Source organism: Bos javanicus, chromosome 7, assembly GCF_032452875.1.
Source record: "Bos javanicus breed banteng chromosome 7, ARS-OSU_banteng_1.0, whole genome shotgun sequence".
Classification (NCBI taxonomy): Eukaryota; Metazoa; Chordata; class Mammalia; order Artiodactyla; family Bovidae; genus Bos; species Bos javanicus.
The window spans coordinates 2,625,890-2,645,930 of record NC_083874.1 but is presented as its reverse complement, the minus strand read 5'-3'; the positions used below and the strand labels follow the sequence as shown (position 1 = coordinate 2,645,930).

The window sequence follows — 20,041 nt, the reverse complement described above, 5'->3', positions numbered from 1 at the left end:
ACCTTGCGTCGCCGCCGCCACCTGTGCGCGAGTTCGTGGCTGCCTCTAGGGTGCTGCGGCTTTGCGGTACTTGCTGTCTCCCTCGGACCTCGGGGAACGTGAGGTTTAGCGGCCGGGGCCGCTCCGCACGGGCGCTGGGCTCTCCGCAATGCGCAGAGGCGGCGAGGACAAGGGGAAGCCGAGGTTGTGTCGGGAAGCCCCACGTCGTTCCCCGTGCGCTCCTGGGTCCTCGTAAGTCCCCGGGCTGGGAACGATCAGAACTTAAGGTGTCGGGGGCTCGGCCCACTGGGACTACTGGCCTTGTTGGGGGTCAGAGTACATTGGCCAGAATTCTGGGGTTCTGGCCACTGTTCCCCACTTGTTAATGCGTCTGCAATCACGCATCCACGGGGGTAGGATGGGCAGTGGAGAGTGAGTTAAAGGAAGGGACCCTGTATGATCCTTCTCTGAATTTTGCCGCTACAGCAAAGGTGGGCAGCTCTGAGGCTTGTAGGAATTCAGCTTGAAAAGTCCCTTCACTTTTTCATTTTCCCCCTGTGAAGGACCCAGATATGGAATTTGCTGAGGACAAAGAAGGTAGACACTTGAGGCCTTGGCTCTACATATAAAAACCTAAACCACTGAGCCCCCAGAGAATGGCAGTATCTCTAAGTGGAGAGTAGGGGACATGGCTAAAGAAAACCACAGCACACTGTGCCTTGTACGTATGCCTGTATATATTTAGAAACTGATCCAGTATGAAAGTTTTCTCTATGAAGCATCTGTAAATATTGACTCTTAGTGTTTAAGTGCTTTAATCATGATTATATTTCCACTTTGTAAAACCAGCCTGCACAGCCGATGGCTTGCAAATGCCTCATCGCGATAAGCTGGGCAGGTGGGCCTTGCTGAGTGGGACCACCTCACCTTCTGGAGAAAGGAGGGTTGCCCAGGCTCCACCAGCCTGCGCCCCTATCCCTTCACCCACAGAGTCACTGTAGAGATGACCATCTGGCCTGATTTGGGGGCCCCAAGGCAGAAGAAGGGCTGCAGGGGGCCAGGGAAGGCAGGCTGAGAGTAGCTATGCAGGTGGGACCCATCGTTCGCATTGTAGAAGGCCAGCTCTCCAGCTTCAAAATCCAGGAAGATGCCCATGTGGCTCGGAGGCTCGGCCAGTGTGACGGGAGTTGGGGGAAACGCGGCAGGTGCGTACCTCTTTCCCTTGCATAGCTGCACCACCCAGAACCCGTTTTCTGGGGACTTGGGGACCCTGTTCCTCCGGCTCACGTTGTCCCTGCACACGCCCAGGGCCCACAGTGCATCACCGGTGAGGTTCATGCCCACCTCCCAGTAGTGCCTCCCTGAGGAGTAGATCTCTTGGCCAACCGCACAGGGATAGGCGAGGAACCTGTCCTTGCCACAGGGTGTGCCATCCATCGGGGTGCTCAGGTAGCGCCTCTGGCGGCTCTCATACAAGAGGAGGTAGGGGTATGCCGTGGAGGGGTCGGGCACCACATCCTCTGGAGACAGGCCCAGGGTGGAGGGGAGAGGGGGGCCTTTCAGGGTCAGTGTGGGGAGGGCAAGGCCCTAGCAGGGGCCGTTCCTCCTAACCCCCACCCAGGCCTCCCTTTGGCTGAGTTCAGCCGTGAACCTGGAGTTAACTGCATGATCCTATACCCCAACTGTGGGTATTGGCAGTGCCAAGGAGATGGGGCTGGGGTACCATTTGGGGAACCCCTGTCCTGTTGGTGGCTCTTGCTTTGAGTGGCTGAGAGCAGGGTGGGGCATTGCCAAGAGCCCCTGGGCCCCCACTTACCTTGGAAACTCTTGAGGACCTCTATCTGCCCTGGGACCCTACAGATGGTCTTCAGCATGATGGAGGTAGCCTCTGGGTACTGCACACTCAGGCTGCTCTTCCTCCAGTGGATACAGGTCTCACTGTTCCCTCCGGCCACACTTACAGTCCTCCCTGCGCCCATCACCACCCCCACCGCAGATGGTACGGTAAGTACCTGCTGAGGAGGCCTTTCATATCCTTCAAAAGACATGGAAGAAAGCAGAGACTGGCAGGGTCTGTGGTGTTCCCCAGCACCCCATGTTGACATTTGGCCAGAAGAGCTAGAGGGGCTTTATGTGTTGCCATGGCCCCATTTCCGGTTTCTACAGAGTAATCCTGTCTTGGCTATGCACAGTATCATTTATCTGACTTTCCTGGGCCTCCTCTTCCCCATCACAATGAATGAGGACCCAGGGAAGCTGTCCAGCTCATGACACACCATGAAAGCCTCTGCGGGCCTCGGGCCTTGAGTGAGTCAGGAGTCAGTTTAGTGGGTTGCAAATAGATTACATTTTGATATAAGGCAAAGTATTCTCCCAAAGGTAGACAGAGTGTATAATCTGTTGTCAACACCAGGACACTTATTGGCAACAAAACCCACAGGATGCTGGGATAACAGGCATATAAACTGACTGACCCAGGCATCCTGGGAGATCTAGATACCCTGCGTGTGGCATTTGCTTCAGTTGTATAAACACATTCCTGTGAATATATGTATAATGACTCGCAATGTGAAATGTGTTTTATTGCTGTGGAGCCCCTCGCTCTGCACACTTGAACCAGTTACCCCCTTTTCAGCCAGTATAAACTGCCCCTTCCAGGACCTCAGTGTGCAGGCCCATCCCTGGTAGGCCAGCTGTACCCTCTCCCTACTTCCACAGCTGGCAGGTGTGATCGTGTGACTTGCTCTTGCCTGTGAAGTCACCAGTGCCTCTCTGGGGCCAATATGCCCGTGCCCTGCATCCTTGTGTGGACAACAGCTGCCCTCAAGCCACATCCCTGGGCTATGAAGGAGATGAACACAGCCCAGTAGGACTGAAGCCTGTCATGGGCTGAATTGGCTCCCTCCCCAGATTCATCTATTGTGGAGCTCAAACCTTGAAGCACCTCAGTATGAGTGTATCTGGAGATAAGGCCTTAAAGATGTGATTATGATAAAATCAGATCATTAGGGTGGGCTGTAATCCAATCTGACGATGTCTTCATAAGAGGAGGCTATCAGGGCGTAGATTGTATACAGGGGAATGATTATGTGAAGACACAGGGAGAATATGGCTTACAAGCCAAGGAGAGCTCCCAGGAGAAGCCAACTGTGCCCACAACTTGCGCTCAGACTTTCAGCCTTTAGGAGTGTGAGAAAGATACGTGTTGTTTAAACCACCCAACTTATGATATTTGTTACACAGCCTGAGCTGACTGAGACAGAGCCTTCCCCGTTGGCCTGAATCTGTTGCCTCAGGTCAGCCCACCCTGACTGTACCTGACCCAGAGCTCAAGTCCCCATCCACCCACCCACCCCCCCAGCCAGGTACACAGGCGTGCCATCTCACCTGCAGCATCTGGAGCGGTGTGTGCTCATTTCTGTCCTCCAGCTGCAGGAGCAGCCTCTCTAAGGAGTGACTCTGCTGCTTCAGTGAGGCTGTGCTCTCCTGCAGCTTTGCCACTGTCTCCTCCTCCTCCTTTTTCAGGGCCTGGAGCAGGCGCTGCTTCTCCTCCATCAGGAAGAGGCCCATCTTCTCAAACTCGACCATGATGCGCTCCCTCCGCTCCTTCACCTTCTCCTGTGTGGGGGTGGGTGGGCTCCTGGAGGTGAGCCCCACCCAGGGCCCTACCACCCCTGGTGCCTGCTTTCACACCAGCTTGGAAGGGCTGCTCTGGCAACAATGGCACATCTCCCCTGGATCCCAGTGACCCACAGAAAACCAGCCAAGCAGGCAGGGCTGGAAGCCAGGGATCACACAGAGGCCCCCCTGAATGTCACTGGGGCATAATTTTACTCTAAGCCCCAAATGGCAACATCCAAGTGCCTGTGCACTCTTGCTCGCTGCATCTTTCAAATGGCCAGCCTGTGCTGAGGGCACCGTTCTCAGTCCTGATCTGGCAGGAATTCTGTGAAAACCATTGCCTTTCTGGGGTCCTGTGTTCTCATCCACACAGGACAGTGATTTCCCCCTCAAGGGGCTTCACAGGTCGGGAGGCCTGTGGGGGCCTGGCTGGGCCTTCCCCCCCGTGCCTGGCTGCTGTGTGTGGTGGCCCTGGCACCTACCTGCCACTCGGCCAAGGTGTGTTCCTCCTTGGCTTGCAGCTCTTCCGTCTTCGTCATCTCCTCTCGAAGATGCTCCATGTCCTCCTCCAGCTTCAACTGTGGTGCACCCAAACCACGGGATTTGGGGGTCAGTGGGCCCCCTGCATGTCCCACATCCAGACAGTGCCCTCTGAAGCAGAACCACCCTGAACCATCCTAATGGGGTGCAAGGGATGGAAATATGCCACCCCAAAATCTGTCCCTTTGGCAGAAGGATTATTTTGAGCTGGAGGCAATTAAGAATCAACAGATGCAGAAAGATGCTTTCCAGGGGCTCCCATTATCTGACCAGAAGCACCTCACTGGGGATAGTTTGTGCCCACAAAGAAGACGGTAAGTTGGTGTCAAGATGAACCTACACAAAAACCCCCTATCTTCCTTTACTTTCTCCCTATATATATTTCTGCTGTCACCTGAATGTTTGTGTCCCTCCGACACCCAAAGTCATATATGGAAGCCCTAACTCCCGATGTGATGGCAGAGGTGGGGCCTTTGGGAGGCGACGAGGTCATGACAGTGGGACCCACATGGATGGGATTAGTGCCGTTATAAAAGAGACCCGAGAGAGGACAGCGAGATGCTGGCCGTGTGTGCGCCAGAAAGGGACTCTCACCTGAGTGTGCTCATCTCTGACGTCAGCCTCCAACTGTGAGCAATACATTGCTGCTTATAAGCCACCCAGTCTGTGGAATTCTGTTACTGAGACACCTTCCCACAGTCTGCCACCCTTGGGAGCCTGCAACCTTTACCTTTGTCCTGTTGCTTTTCTCCAAATGTACTGTTCTTTGTTAAGATGCCCAAGTTCTAATTGACTTTTTTTTTTTTAACTGTTGCTGCAGTCTCTCCCAAGTGACTGGCATAGCAGTCATATGTTAGTAAATGGTTTGCCTTTCTCTTCAATTTGTCTTTGCTCAATCTAATTCATGAGCCCCCAGCCACAGAGCCTCAGGTGGATGGAGGGAAAAGGCTCCCCTCCCCCTGCCTGTCAGGGGGTTGCCTGGTTTGCCCACCCCAATGGCTGCACAAGGACCAGGGACTGTGGATGGGGCTGGGTGGGGACTTGATCATTCTGGACTCCTGCATAATCATAGAGGTGATACCGAGATGGCATGGCCCCCAACCTGCTCTGTTCTGGAGTAAGGGAACACTTCCACCGTGTGGGCCTGCATATGGGGCTGTTTGTTACAGCAGCCGTTCTCTGCTAATACCGTCCTTGACATGTGCGCATACTTGGGCACCCTTGTCCCCTGTTCTGGCCCCTAGCCAGGACCCACCTTGTACTCTTGCACGGCCTCCTCGATAGGGACCACCCTGTGGGGCCGGTGTTCCTGGGACTCCCTGCAGATGATGCAGATGGGCCTCTGGTCATCCTCACAGAAGAGTTTGAGCAGCTCTCGGTGTACCTGGCACAGGTCCCTGCTCTGGGGACTGGGGTGCTGCCGCACCATCTCGGCCACCTTGGTCAGCAGACGGTTGGGCCGCAGGTTCCTCTGGGGGGACAGCTCGCGGCACTCAGGGCAGGGAAAGGAGCCCTTCCGCTTTCTCCTCTTTTTCTGGCCTCTGGCCTTCTCCCAGGTCAGCTGGATGCACTCTCGGCAGAAATTGTGACCACAGGTGGTCATCACGGGGTCTGTGAAGTAGTCAAGACAGATGGAGCACGTGGCCTCCTCCTGCAGCTTTCTGGCAAGTTCCACAGCATCCATGGCGCCTGGGGAAGGAATAGAGTGTCCTGCCACATCCTCTGCCTGCAGCCCTGAGCTCTTCAGTGGCACTCTCTTGGCCTCCTTTTGAAGATGGGAGTCTGAACCTGATGGGGTTTTAGGGTACCATGACTCACCTTCAATAAAGGGCACAAATGTCTCTCTGGAAGCTGACAAAGACCCTGTCCTTCAGCAAACCCCAGCCAGCTTCCCCTGAGCTGTAGGCCTGTCTTTGGCTGGCCCCACCCGGTTTCACAGTACTCCGGCTGTGATATGTGATCTAGTTCCTCATCCCCCACCTATAATGAATTGATGTCCTTGACCCTCCTTAAGCAAGAATCCTCTTAGGCCTGTTTAGCAATAAGCCCCGTCCTTATGGCACCTCTGGGTGATTCTCCATCACTGACCACCATCACTCCACTCCTTGGCTACAGATCTGCAGCTGTCTCAGCTGCATTCAGAGATGACACTGCGACAATCTTGAATAGTCTTGCTTACCGTTTTAACAAGCACATAGGTTTCTCTTTAACAGAACTCCGCAGAACAAAGGCAAAAGGGAGTTTAAGAGGAAACATCTCTCTCATTAGGGAGCAGGGTTGACAAAGTTTTTCTCTTTAACCAACACTTGCTCAGGCTCCAGAATTTTCCAACCAAGCCTTGGACTTACACGTCGGTCTCTATGCTGTTCAAGTTTAGAAGAAATCCCACTAGGTGGGTTTAACCAGACCCCCCGCCCCGACCACCACTCCCTGCTACTAAGATGTTTCCTCCTAGTAACTTCTTGTAACTGGCCCTACCCTACTCCTTAAAAATCCCCACTGGCCCATGCTGTATTCAGAACTGAACTTCACAATTCTATATAGAAGGTCTAGTTCTATATAGAACCCCAGTTTCTATGCTAATATCTTTCTTCCTATTTCAATAGTCCCAAATAAAACCTGTTTTTACCCCTGTACCATCCAGCTCTGATTTTCCTTGACAAGGAGCAGTGCAGAAAAGATAAAGGAGGGCCATTTACACGCACACATGCTCACACACATACCCAGGAACACACATGTACACGTGCATGCATGTTTACACACTGGCACACACACACAAAGGCACATGCAGAGGCACCTGGACACATGCACCAACATCTGAACACAAACACACATACACACACACTCTGGGGTTGGAATAGCCATGACTTGATACAGTGGAGATCCAATCCTGGATGTACTTCACAGGGTGGTGGTTAGGGCTGACTTAGAGTGGATTTAAACATTATTTCTGAATTATTAATGCAAGCACTGTCCAGGTTCCCTTCTATGCAGTCTGCAACTATCGCAGCTGGATTCTGCAGATTCCTGAATCCCTGACGTTGGTTCACTTTGTCTCTGGGAAGAGCCTTTGGCGTGAGTCTCTCCCTCTGCTCTCAGCTGCCCTTCGTCCCGACTGCTGCCCACCCAGCAGAAGCTGGGTGAGAGTGGGGCAGTCTGGACACTAGGCTCTGGCTCAGGTTCTGGGGGAAGCCATCCAAGGGCTCTGGGCCAGTAATGGCGGACAGGCCTTCCTTGACCCTGGAATGTTACTCTGTAAATGCAGGGCTAAAATAGCTGGCTCCTCTGGTTCCAGTCAAAGCTATGGTTTTTCCAGTAGTCATGTATGGATGTGAGAGTTGGACTGTGAAGAAAGCTGAGTGCCGAAGAATTGATGCTTTTGAACTGTGGTGTTGGAGAAGACTCTTGAGAGTCCCTTGGACTGCAAGGAGATCCAACCAGTCCATTCTAAAGGAGATCAGTCCTGGGTGTTCTTTGGAAGGAATGATGCTAAAGCTGAAACTCCAGTACTTTGGCCACATCATGTGAAGAGTTGGCTCACTGGAAAAGACTCTGATGCTGGAAGGGATTGGGGGCAGGAGGAAAAGGGGACGACAGAGGATGAGATGGCTGGATGGCATCACCCACTCAATGGACCTGAGTTTGAGTGACCTCCGGGAGATGGTGATGGACAGGGAGGCCTGAACTGAACTGAACTGAACTGGTTCCAGTTTACAACCACCTTCAAAGCTGGGACAGCCACTCCACTAGGGCAGAGGGTGCACGGGGTCCCAACCGGAGCCTCAGCACCCACAAGGTGACCACCCGCCGGCTCCCTCAAGGGGGTGATACTTACAGGGTAAAGCGGTGCACGCTGCACCTCGCCAGGCACCCCGAACTACGCCTCCAAACGCAGCCCAGGAAAGCCTGCTTTGGGGCGATGGAAACTACCCGGGCGGGAATCCGAGGGCGCCGGGCTTCGGGCTTTGTGGCGTCAGCAGGAGCCCGAGGTCGAGGGGCGGGGCCGTAATCAGGTTGGGGACGGGGAGGTTTCGTTGGCGAGCGGTTGTCAGCAGCCTAGGGATGGGGGCAGGATTCTCCTGAAGGGTAAGGAGCCCTTACAGAGCTGGCCGGAGCTGAGGGGGCGGGGGAAGGAGCGGGAACAGGGCAGGGTGTGGGGTTAGGTAGTCAGGCGGAAGGGGGAGGGGTAGACGGTGGTGGGAGCCTTGTTGTCTGCAGAGGGGAAGACGTGTGGGGCTGCAGGGAGCGGATCCCATATTGGGAGGGGCGTGAGGACGGAAGGGGCAGCGGGTGTCAGGCACACTTCGGTGGAGATGGAGGGGATCTCTGGTCGACCGGAGGCTCCAGGTCTCCCGGGGCTCCGCACCCCGCCTGGCTGGCTGAACTGTGTGTATTTCTGCTAACATTTCCAGGACAGAGTCCAGTGGTTCAAGGCTCAGGGCAGCGAGTGGGGTTGGGGGCCAGAAAGCTAGTTGAATGAGGCAATGTGTGTGTTAGTCGCTCAGCCTTGTCCGACTCTGCGACCACAGGGACTGTAAGCCCCTGCAGGCTCTCGGTTGCTGATTAGAATCCCCTGAAAGTCCCTGAGCCTGCTCTGCATGTAAGGTGAGTCTGGGCTGACAGTTTCTTTCAATTTAGAAAATAGAATCACAGGATTTTAAAAACATTTCTTTCTCTGTTCTTGTTAACTGTGTGTAACTCTTTTTTTTTTTTTTTTTTTTCTGGCTAAATAAGCCTGTGGCCCATCTCATATATCAAGAACGATTCAAAGACCTAGGAGCATTTCTGAAATGTAATCATTTCTCAGAGTCCTGGGAGGATATGGACCTACCTTGTCATCTAACTTCAAATCATTTTTGATCATAATTGCAGGAGAAAATTAGCAACATTATCATGAAGACATGAAAGTAACAGGTTGTATTCACTTAGCCATAGGAAAAGAAGAGGTTCCCTTCCATCTCTGCACCCCTTGGGATCAGCATCGCGTTCTTGTTCTAATTCAATAAGAAAACTTGTTTTTTTCTTTTTTCTTTCCCTTTCTCTTCTCTGTGAGTGGTTTTCTGGGTTGGGAGCAGATTTTGTTGTACATTTCCCCATTAATGTGCAGCAAAAGTTGAGAACTAACAGTGATCAGATTCAGACTTACATGTCTTTACCAAGAATATTGTGTCCAGGTGAAGGTGTGGTTGCAGGTGCTACAGAACCAAAGTTTTTTTTAAAGAACTAGCAAGACCATTAAATCTGCAACAGAGCTGGAGACCCTTGGGTCACTGTTGAGAATCTGAGACAGGGAGAGTGTGAACCATGACCCAGCATCATCTGTGCAGCTTGGTGGAAGCCTGGGGGCAGCTTTATGAGCTTCTACTACTGGCTGCAGCACCATATGCCACCTGCTCAGAAGGACACGTGGACTCAAATGATCCGGGTAACAGCACAGAATATGCATCCTTCAAGAAGCAGTTTCTGCCCCACAAGACTCCTTATTCTCTTTCCAATGTGGAAGTAGATGGAAACAGCCCGTGAGAACAAGCAGAGGGCATTCACTCATAGCTCTCTGCGACAAGGGAGATGAGCACCATCCCTTGGCAGCAATTCAGGGTCAGTCCATGGTGTGGTGTGCTTCCTCTTGGAAAAAGAGACGGTTTTAGGTGTGCCCTGATGGAGGCTTGTGGGTCTGGGAAACTGGAGCAACTGTTGGGAAGTGAAGTTCCTGGGTTGTTGTTAGAGATAACAGCCTAATGTCCTGTAAGTCTGACTGATAGCAGGTTGGCTTTCTGGGCTGATTAATGTAGAGGGTATGTTGGCTTCCTGGACAGTTTTACTATGGACTGAATGTGTGCCCCTAAAATTCATATGTTGAAATGTAGCCCCTGGGAGGTGGGGCCTTTGGGAGGTTGATTAGGTTAGGAGGGTGGAGCCCTCATGAATGGGGTTAGTGCACTTAGAAAAGAGACTCCTTTCTCCCAGAGAGCTCCTTTATCCTTTCTATCAGGTAAGGACATAGCAAGAAGATGGATGTCTGTAACCCAGGAAGCAGGCCCTCGCCAGACACCAAATCAGTTGGTACCTTGCTCTTGGACTTCCAGCCTCCAGAACTGTGAGAAATAAACGTTTGTGGTTCATGAGTGGCCCCATCATATTTTGTTATAGCAGTCAGAGCAGATTAAGACAGGACTGCTGCACATTGTGGGTCAGAGTTTTCTTTTTATATATGGATGTTCAGGCTCCCACTGGAATGAAGCTGCAGTTAGATCAGGGCCTGTCTGACCTGGGAGAGCCGTTCTTCTCACCTGATGGTTTCTAGAGGAATTCAAGATTACATGTGGGGCAGTGGTTTCCTGCCCATCCTGAAGCTGTGCTGGGTGGTTCCCTCACCCTGCCTGTTTGGAGAGTTCAACTTAGCTACAGAGAATCAGCTCAGGCTGCAGTACCTGGAGACAGTAGAGGAAGGCTGTGGATCTGACAAAAAGCAGGATGGGAAACATAAAAATGTAATCTAAAACTAAGGAGTACATGTGTTAGGGAACCATGGACTGAAACCGCCTGCTGTGACCAGGCAGCATAATAACTGCTTGCATGAGTTATCACACAACAGGAGGTCCCAAGAAGGAACACAGAGCTAATAAGCTACTGCCAAAAGGAGGGGTTACACCAGCCCATACATGTCCTGCCAAACCTCCAGAAACCTTCATGCTGAAACCCATTGTGGCTGAGGGACGCTTACACTCCCAAGGACTCTGAGTCAGACCAAACAGGGGCAACAAGCAAGAAGATTGGCCAGAGAAAACCCAGAAAGCTAACCCCATTACCATAAAACCTGAGACTGTGAGCCTCTTGGCAGAGCAGTTCTCCTGGGTTCTCTTACCTCACCATTCTCTCCCTGGGTGCCCCTTTCCAATGAAGTCTTTTGTTTTGCCAGTACATGTGTCTCCTTGGGCAATTTGTTTCTGACAGACAAAAGACCATTTTAGGCCTTGGAAGAATTCCCTCTTCCTGCAACATTTGTGTGCCTGAGTCTGTGGCCTTCAGAGCCTCACTTCATCTCATGCCTGATGACATAGACTTACAACTTCATTTCTGGTTCTTTTTTCTACTTAGTCACTTTTGTAAAATTTGAATCCTTTCACGTAGAGTTTTTGTTTCCATTTATATTTGCCACTTTTAGTCAGAGGGACAGAAGCAAAAAATTAAGTCGGACTTTTTCTTTGAAATCTACAAAGCTAAGTGTAAAGGAAATATAAGCTTTCAAATGATGATTTTGATGTGTTTGTAGCATTTATTCTTCTGACGTATAGGGAAGGAACATAATTTACTATTTTAGAGGCATATGAACTAAACCAATAAAAGACAGAATAACAAAAGCATAAACATTTTATTTAATTTTATTTTTTAAAAATTTATGTGCTTGAGGGCTTCACAGACAAGAACTGTAACCCTCCCGCCCCACCACCACCACCTCGGCCAAAAAAGACTCAAGGGCCTATTTGGTTAACTGAAAAAAATATACAATGTGACTTTCATGAAGTTTTATTAGGATAAAATGAGGACTACAGCCTGGGAGACAGTTTCGGATACTTCTGAGGAACTGCTTGGAAGAGGTGAGGGGTGGTCAGTGTATATATGATTTTGGTGAAAGGATATACATGCAATCAAGCACACATTTTTGTATTAGGTTGCTGCTAGTCATGGAGAAGGAAATGGCAACCCACTCCAGTGTTCTTGCCTGGAGAATCCCAGGGACGGGGGAGCCTGGTGGGCTGCCATCTATGGGGTCGCACAGAGTCGGACACAACTGAAGTGACTTAGCAACAGTAGCAGTCGTGAGGAGCATATGTCTCTGTTAATGACTGTAATGCTTTTCTAGATATAAGATACAAGAACTGGGCTCATAATCTTCTGCTGAAAATATTGAACTGTCCAAAGGCCTGTTCTGCCCATTTTTCCCCAGAGCTCAGAGTGCCTCATTCCTGATCTCCACACTGAGGTCCTTTTGGGGTGTGTGTGTGTCAGTGACTATATTGGCAAGTGAATTAATCTTTGTAGAGGCAAATGGCAGATGCTAATTTTTAGTTGGCAATATTGATTTTAACAAAGGTGATAAATTGTGGAGAAGTTAAATAAAAGGTGTAGTGGGGAGCGTCTGTGGTGGCTCAGGTGGTGAAGAATCCACCTGCAGTGTGGGAGACCTGGGTCCAATTCCTAGGTTGGGAAGATACCCTGGAGAAAGCTACCCACTCCAGTATTCTGGCCTGGAGAATTCCATGGACAGAGGAGCCTGGTAGGCTACAGTCCATGGGGGTCACAAAGAGTCGGACACAACTGAGCGACTTTCAAAAAAAAAAGAAAAATAAAAAGAGCTTGAGCTTCTTGTAGTCATGAATTGTGGGCAGGTAAATATCTGGGGAAATTAATGATAGGTATAGGGGTTTCTGGAGAAGGCAATGGCACCCCACTCCAGTACTCTTGCCTGGAAAGTCCCATGGACGGGGGAGCCTGGTGAGCTGCAGTCCATGGGGTCGCTAAGAGTCGGACACAACTGAGCGACTTCGCTTTCACTTTTCACTTTCTTGCATTGGAGAAGGAAATGGCAACCCACTCCAGTGTTCTTGCCTGGAGAATCCCAGGGACGGGGGAGCCTGGTGGGCTGCCGTCTATGGGGTCGCACAGAGTTGGACATGACTGAAGTGACTTAGCAGCAGCAGCAGCAACATAGGGGTTTCCCTGGTGGCTCAAATGGTAAAGAATCCACCTGCAATGCAGGAGACCCTGGTTCCATCCCTGGGTCAAGAAGATCCCCTGGAGAAGGGCATGGCAACCTACTCCAGTATTCTTGCATAGAGAATTCCATGGACAGACTGTGGGGTTGCAAAGTGTCAGACATGTCAGAGCAACTAACACACAAACACATGGGTTATATAGCAAGTTTTGCTTATGCAGACTCATCTCAGTATTGACTCCCTCTTTGGTGATCCCATTTTTCTGGTACAGAGGTCAGGGGACACCTACACAAGGGAGACTTATGGTCTGCTTTTAGGCAGATAGAGGGAGGGCAGAGAGTTCATCCTGTGTCTGCTTTATCTCGACTGACTTCAGCTCAAAATAAGCGTATGGCAACTGGGGCTTCCCTGATAGCTCAGTTGGTAAAGAATCCGCCTGCAATGCAGGAGACCCTGATTTGATTCCTGGGTTGGGAAGATCCACTGGAGAAGGGAACGGCTACCCACTCCAGTATTCTATGACTTCTCTTATGGCACAGCTGGTAAAGAATCTGCCAGCAATGCGGAAGACTTGGGTTTGATCCCTGGGTTGGGATGATCCCCTGGAGATGGGAAAGGTTACCTTCTCCAGTATTCTGGCCTGGAGAATTCCATGGACTGTATAGTCCATGGGGTCACAAAGAGTCAGGCGCAACTGAGTGACTTTCACTTTCTTTCAAAGTAGCATTGTGTATATGCTCTAACAGTTTCTTTTTATAAAGTAAGTGCCTGACTTACACTTTGGTTGCTAAATTGTCCACTACAAAGGGGCATTCTGAAGGCTATCTCAAATAAATACACTGCCAGCTACATGACTAGATTAAACAACCAGGACTTGAGTGTGCACTACCTAAGTCACCACTGACATGCCTTCTGTGTTCCAAGAACTGTAAGTAAAAAATTATTTTTTCTTCAAAAGTTCTAATAGTTATTGCTGAAGAACATCTTGCAAAATCATAATAAAACCCACACGTGTTGGTCCATTTGTAACATTAATTTGCACAGGGTTCTGTGGGAAACTCACCAGGCTCCGAGGAGTGTTCCCCAACCCCCAGGCATTTCTAGGTATTACTATTGTCAGGCTGAGACTGGCACAAAACAGGCACATATTTTGGGCTTCCCTGGTGGCTCAGCTGGTAAAGAATCCGCCTGCAATGTGGGAGACCTGGGTTTAATCCCTGGGTTGGGAAGATCCCCTGGAGAAGGGCATGGCAACCCACTCCAGTATTCTTGCCTGGAGAATCTCCATGGACAGAGGAGCCTGGTGGGCTACAGTCCATGGGGTCACAAAGAGTTGGACACGACTGAGCAACTAAGCATGAAGGTTGTTGTCAAAGATAAAGACAGATACTAGTTAAAGGTGGTGAAGACAGATTTTATCCCATACTATTACAAGACGGGAAAGAGACCTTGGTATTGAACTGATCTCAACTCTGGATACAACAAAAACAACTGGGATTTGTAGCCCGTGAGTGGAGAGAGGTGGTCAGTGGTTGGAAAGTTACTAAGAGGGAACATCAGTGGGAAACGGGTGTTGACAGAAATAATCTATAATAGGAATAGAAAAGTTTTATTTCAGCCAAACTGAGGATGATAGCCTGGGAGACAGCCTCAGAGGTAGCTCTGAGGAACTGCCCTGGAGAAGCATGTTTTTCACCAGAGTTTTATATCTTGTCAGAAGAAAGAACATCAAACAGACAGGTACATTCATTCAAGGCTTGCAAAAAACCCCCCACAAAACCCAGACCAACATGTGCACAGTGAGTCAGTATGGCCTTGGTACCTGGGAAGGGAGTCTTATCACCAAAGGAGTACTAGTAATGGCAATCCCAAAGAAAGCATTTAATCTTTATCTTTTTAGAAAAAGATGTTTACTTATTTGACTGTATCAGGTCTTGGTTGTGACAAGTGGGATCTTCATTCTATGTGTCTTTTGTTGTGGCGTGTGGGCTCTGGAGCTCATAGGCTCAGAAGTTGCAGCATGCAGGCTTAGTTGCTCTGTGGCATGTTGGACGGGGTCAAATCCATGTCCCCTGCATTGCAAGGTGGATTTTTAACCACTGGACCACCGAGGATGACCATAATCTTTATCTCTAAAACAGACATGCTTTACGTCTGATCGATGCAAATTTTTCTTTAATGATTAAAGCAGATGTACAAGGTATGTTTGATAGACCATGAACCAGCTACTTTAGTTAGCATGAAATTCAAGTTATATCATGTATAAGCCAGAATGACGGTTACCATATATCGATATTTGAAAATTCCATCCACTAGGGTGTCCCTGGTGGCTCAGATGGTAAAGAATCTGCCTGCAGTGCAGGAAACCTGGGTTCAATCCCTGGGTTGGGAAGAACCCCTGGAAAAGGGAATCACTATCCACTCCAGTACTCTGGCCTGGAGAATTCCATGGACTGTATAGTCCATGGGGTCCCAGAGAGTCAGACATGACTGAGTGACTTTCACTTTCAGGGGGAGTCTTGCTTAACTGGCTGTCTTAGTCTGTTTGTTGCTGCTGCTGCTGCTGCTGCTGCTGCTAAGTCACTTCAGTCGTGTCTGACTCTATGCGAGCCCATAGACAGCAGCCCACCAGGCTCCCCTGTCCCTGGGATTCTCCAGGCAAGAACACTGGAGTGGGTTGCCATTTCCTTCTCCAATGCATTAAAGTGAAAAGTGCAAGTGAAGTCACTCAGTCGTGTCCGACTCTTCACGACCCCATGGACTGCAGCCTACCAGGCTCCTCCGTCCATGGGATTTTCCAGGCAAGAGTACTGGAGTGTGGTGCCATTTAGTCCTCTGTAATAGGATACCATACTGTTCATGGGGTTCTCAAGGCAAGAATACTGAAGTGGTTTGCCATTCCCTTCTCCAGTGGACCGCATTTTGTCAGAACTCTCCAACATGACCCATCCATCTTGGGTAGCCCTGTATGGCATGGCTCATAGTTTCATTGAGTTAGACAAGGTTTTGGTCCATGTGATCAGATTGGTTAGTGTCAGGAAGCATTTAACAGGAGGCTTCCTGTATGCTGTTTTGGATCTGTCAGAAATTCTCTGCTCCTTATTAATTCCTGAATACTCAGGAATTAAGAGGTGAGGGAAGCCTCTCCCTGGACTGAGGAATCCAGGCATTTCCTTCATTAGTGTTTCTATATGGTGATAAGCAACCTCTTCCTTGTGAACCATATGGTAAAAGTGATTATTTACAAATCTCTCTCTTTAATATGGATTGCCTATGTTTTGTAAGTCATGGAATTTTAATCTTTATCTTTGCTGAGAATAACTACCTTGTAAGACAGTATATATGCCCACACCATGTTGATTAAAACACCTTGGCTCCATCAGAGCTCTGGTCTCCGTGTCTGTCTTTCTCTTTCTTTCTCTCTCTCTCAGGCTATTTCTTTGGAGCGCAGAGACTCTCTGAGTTCACTTTCCTGCCCAGGCTTCTAAGACCCTCTTGAGAAGGCGCTCTGCGCCTTCACCCCATCGAGAGGGCGCCTGAGGCTTCCATGAACAGAGCAAGCCCCGTGCCAGGGGCTTTACTGGCTTTCTGTGTAAACCAAGGAATATCAGCCTCTTTCTCTCCTTTACTTTCTTATCATCAACTCCAGACCACCAGGCTCTGGTCCATTAAAGGACCTCAACAGGTTAATTTTCTGTGATTGTGATTTTCAGTCTGTCTGCCCTCTGATGGAGAAGGTAAGAGGCTTATGGAAGCTTCCTGATGGGAGAGACTGACTGAGGGGAAAGCAGAGACATTACTTTGCCAACAACGGTCTGTCTAGTGAAGGCTATGGTTTCTCCAGTGGTCATGTATGGATGTGAGAGTTGGACTATAAAGAAAGCTGAGCACCAAAGAGTTGATGCTTTTGAACTGTGGTGTTGGAGAGGACTCTTAAGAGTCCCTTGGACTGCAAGGAGATCCAACCGATCCATCCTAAAGGAGATCAGTCCTGGGTGTTCATTGGAAGGACTGATGCTGAAGCTGAAACTCCAATACTTTGGCCACCTGATGCGAAGAATTGACTAATTTGAAAAGACCCTGATGCTGGGAAAGATTGAAAGTGGAAGGAGAAGGGGATGACAGAAGATGAGATGGTTGGATGGCATTACTGACTCAATGGACATGGGTTTGGGTAAACTCCAGGAGTTGGTGATGGACAGGGAGGCCTGGCATGCTGCAGTCCTTGAGGTTGCAAAGAGTCAGACATGACTGAGTGACTGAACTGAACTGAATAGGATACCATAGAGGGACCAGGGACCAAACTTGATCACTCAAGAGCTTTTGTGTTTTATCAAAGTATAAAAAGGGACACAGAAAGCTTCTGACATCGACTTCAGGAGGGGGACAGAGAATGCCCCCCCCCTTGCCAGTTTATCAAGGGAGCTATATACTTTATTACAGTAAAGAGTCTTAGCAGACCCACTCCCATAATATTAGTTAACCAGATTAGAACAAACAACAGAAAGGTCTTACTAGACCCACTCCTAAAACATAAGATTAGAGAACAAGATTAGTCAGAAGGTTCTTGTTAAGGAGAAACATGTCCTTGAGCAAGATACATTGTTATATAGACTAAGACAAAGCAATGAAGGAAAAAAGTTTATCCTTTTCTCCTCCTCGAGAGCCCCAGACCGCTTTCTCCTCCTTGGGGACCCTGGACTTCTTATCAACCTACCTAAGAATTGACTCTCTCAGTGGCTTATAAACAACAGACATTTCTCACAGTTCTGGAGGCTGGAAGTGTAAGATCAAAGTGCTGACAGGTTTGGTGAGAACTCACCTTATGGTTCATGGACTTGCCTTCTTACTGTGTCCCCACATGGAATCGGGGAGCTCTCTGGGGTTTCTTTAGCTTTACCTTCCTGACCTAATCACCTCCCACAAAGGCCCCACCTTCTCATACCAGCACCTTGGGGGTTAAATTTTAATATATGAATTCTGGGAGGCCATCAAATGGCCTACAGCCTGCCTAACAGGATTTTTTCTCAAGGTAGGTCAAGGATGCACAAATACAAGGATGTACATATAAGCCAAAGGTAGGGGATAAAAAACTAGACATCATGGGTTGGGGGCATCGAGTATCTCTTACTAAATTGACCTAGCATGATCCTTTGTTAAAGGCACTGCCCAGGATGAACACAGAAGCCCAAGATGAACATAGAAGCCTTGTCTAGATGAGGGCTAAGAAGAGCCTGGCTGGAATTTGGTCAAGAAGAGTCTTTAACATGATTAAACTTGAACTTGCATTAAGAATTCGGGGCACTGCAAGTTGCCCTCTGGTTTGTGGGAGCTGATGGGCATTTGCATGCTTTGCTGTGACGTCCAGAATGACTGGGAGAACTGTCAGCATTCTTAGAAACTTTGAAGTTGGTATTTTATGGAATGTAATATTGGGAAAATTGAAATGCATACAGTATCACTTTGGGGGTGTCATTCCACAGAGCTGTTGGGTCTTGGTGTCAGATGAGACCCTGATGTTCTACCCGTCTTGTCAAAGTGGGGTCCTTCATACAGTTATCCTCAAAACAGGCACCCACCTCCTGGTGAATAAGATGTATGCCTATCCTCTTCGGGAATCAGGTGGGAATGGGCTTAGGTCAAGTATCTGCAGCCCTGCAACGTCCAGGCCTGGTTCCAGGTGTTCCTTTTAAAATAACAGAGTACTCCTCTCTTCTATCTCATGTAGTCCTTCAATATCCGGAGGTATCCATTTGTTTCCCCCACACTTTACCCACTGACCCTCTCCAACAGGTTGTCCATTCTTTAGCCGTTCTGCCTTGGCCTGGTTTCCAGACATTCCACTAACACGATGGTTTTTCTCTGTAGTTACCATAGACAGCCTGCTGTACCTGTAAGGAGTTTGTTGTAGTAACAAACAGCCCCACATCCTGACGATGCACCAAACAAAGGTTATTTCTCACATCTACTGTATGTGCATCATGGGCCTTGTAGGGGAGGGGAAAAACATTTTCCACCCATCCTCTTACGCTTTCCCAAGCTTTATGAATTAAACTGACAGCAGACAGATTAGTGAAAGTGAAAGTCGCCCAGTCGTGTCTGACTCTTTGTGACCCCATGGACTGTCCGTGGAATTCTCCCAGCCAGAATACTGGAGCGGGTAGCCTTTCCGTTCTCCAGGGGATCTTCCCAACCTAGGGATTGAACCCAGGTCTCCTGCATTGCAGGCGGATTCCTTACCAGCTGAGCCACCAGGGAAGCCCAAGAACACTGGAGTGGGTTAATAGAAGAAAAGGATACCGATTTTTTTAAAAAAGGACAATAAACTGGGGAGAAGTGACTAGACTAAGAAAACGGGATCTGTACTTCTGGGTTTGGAGGAGGGGATTGTGGGAAGGTAACTAAGGAAATGTGTGAAAGTGAAAGAAAGTTAGTCATTTAGTCATGTCCGACTCTTTGTGACCCCATGAACTATAGACCACCAGGCTCCTCATTCCATGGAATTCTCCAGGCAAGAATACTGGAGTGAAATGCCATTTCCTTCTCCAGGGGATCTTCCTGACCCAGGGATCAAACCCAGGTCTCCCACATTGTGGGCAGACTCTTTACCAACTGAGCCACCAGGGAAGCCACAGGAAATGTATGGGAGTAACCAATGACAGATAAGGGCTTTTGTGCAGACTCGTCTCAGTCCCATCTCAGGTGATGAGTCCCTCTCCTTTTTTTCCTGGTATGAGAGAGAGGGAGTACCTTTACAAATGGAGATTTTCTATAAAAATGGGAAACTTCTGCCCTGCTTATAAGCAGAGTGAAGTGAAAGTCGCTCAGTCGTGCCTGACTCTTTGTGACCCTGTGGACTATAAAGTCCATGGAATTCTCCAGGCCAGAATGCTGGAGTGGGTGGTGTTTCCCTTTTGTAAACAGAGAGAGAAGCTCAAATTCATCAGTAGAGCAAAGGAGCATATTTTGGGGTGGCGTGTCCTGAGCCCCTTTAGCCTCTCTGGGGATTTTACTTCAATGCATCTTCTTTGAGGAGGCCAGTTTACAGACTCTACCATCTGGAACATTGCCAACTGCCAGGATGGGGGTCACCAGCTCTCAAAGCCAGTTACTCCAGAAAATGCCAGTGGGTGACCCTCTGGCTTAAAAAAACCCTCAGTTATTTTGAGCCACTGGGACCCAAG

The 20,041-nt window shown here is 49.3% G+C and overlaps 1 protein-coding gene and 1 long non-coding RNA gene across 5 annotated transcripts; one reads left to right on the top strand and one right to left on the bottom strand.

The window, feature by feature from the left end:
- The first annotated feature begins 4 nt into the window (after nucleotides 1-4).
- On the top strand, nucleotides 5-18,190 carry LOC133250306 (uncharacterized). 4 transcript variants are annotated; one of them, XR_009737298.1, is made up of 4 exons: nucleotides 5-231; nucleotides 3,505-8,226; nucleotides 8,875-9,565; nucleotides 18,020-18,190. It is a non-coding gene; the product is annotated as an uncharacterized LOC133250306 (long non-coding RNA). The 4 variants fall into 4 exon arrangements; XR_009737300.1 differs by lacking the exon at nucleotides 18,020-18,190 and adding an exon at nucleotides 10,133-10,262 and having other exon boundaries at nucleotides 9,362-9,565; XR_009737299.1 differs by lacking the exon at nucleotides 18,020-18,190 and adding an exon at nucleotides 10,133-10,262 and having other exon boundaries at nucleotides 9,013-9,565.
- Nucleotides 695-8,074, bottom strand: TRIM17 (tripartite motif containing 17). Its single transcript, XM_061421327.1, has 7 exons — nucleotides 7,976-8,074; nucleotides 5,396-5,829; nucleotides 4,083-4,178; nucleotides 3,367-3,597; nucleotides 1,992-2,014; nucleotides 1,796-1,896; nucleotides 695-1,499 (listed from the first exon to the last, which is right to left on the bottom strand). Exons 2-7 carry the CDS (start codon nucleotides 5,822-5,824, stop codon nucleotides 952-954), a joined length of 1,428 nt encoding a protein of 475 aa, XP_061277311.1. The 5' UTR covers nucleotides 5,825-5,829; nucleotides 7,976-8,074; the 3' UTR covers nucleotides 695-951.
- Nucleotides 18,191-20,041: the final 1,851 nt, after the last annotated feature.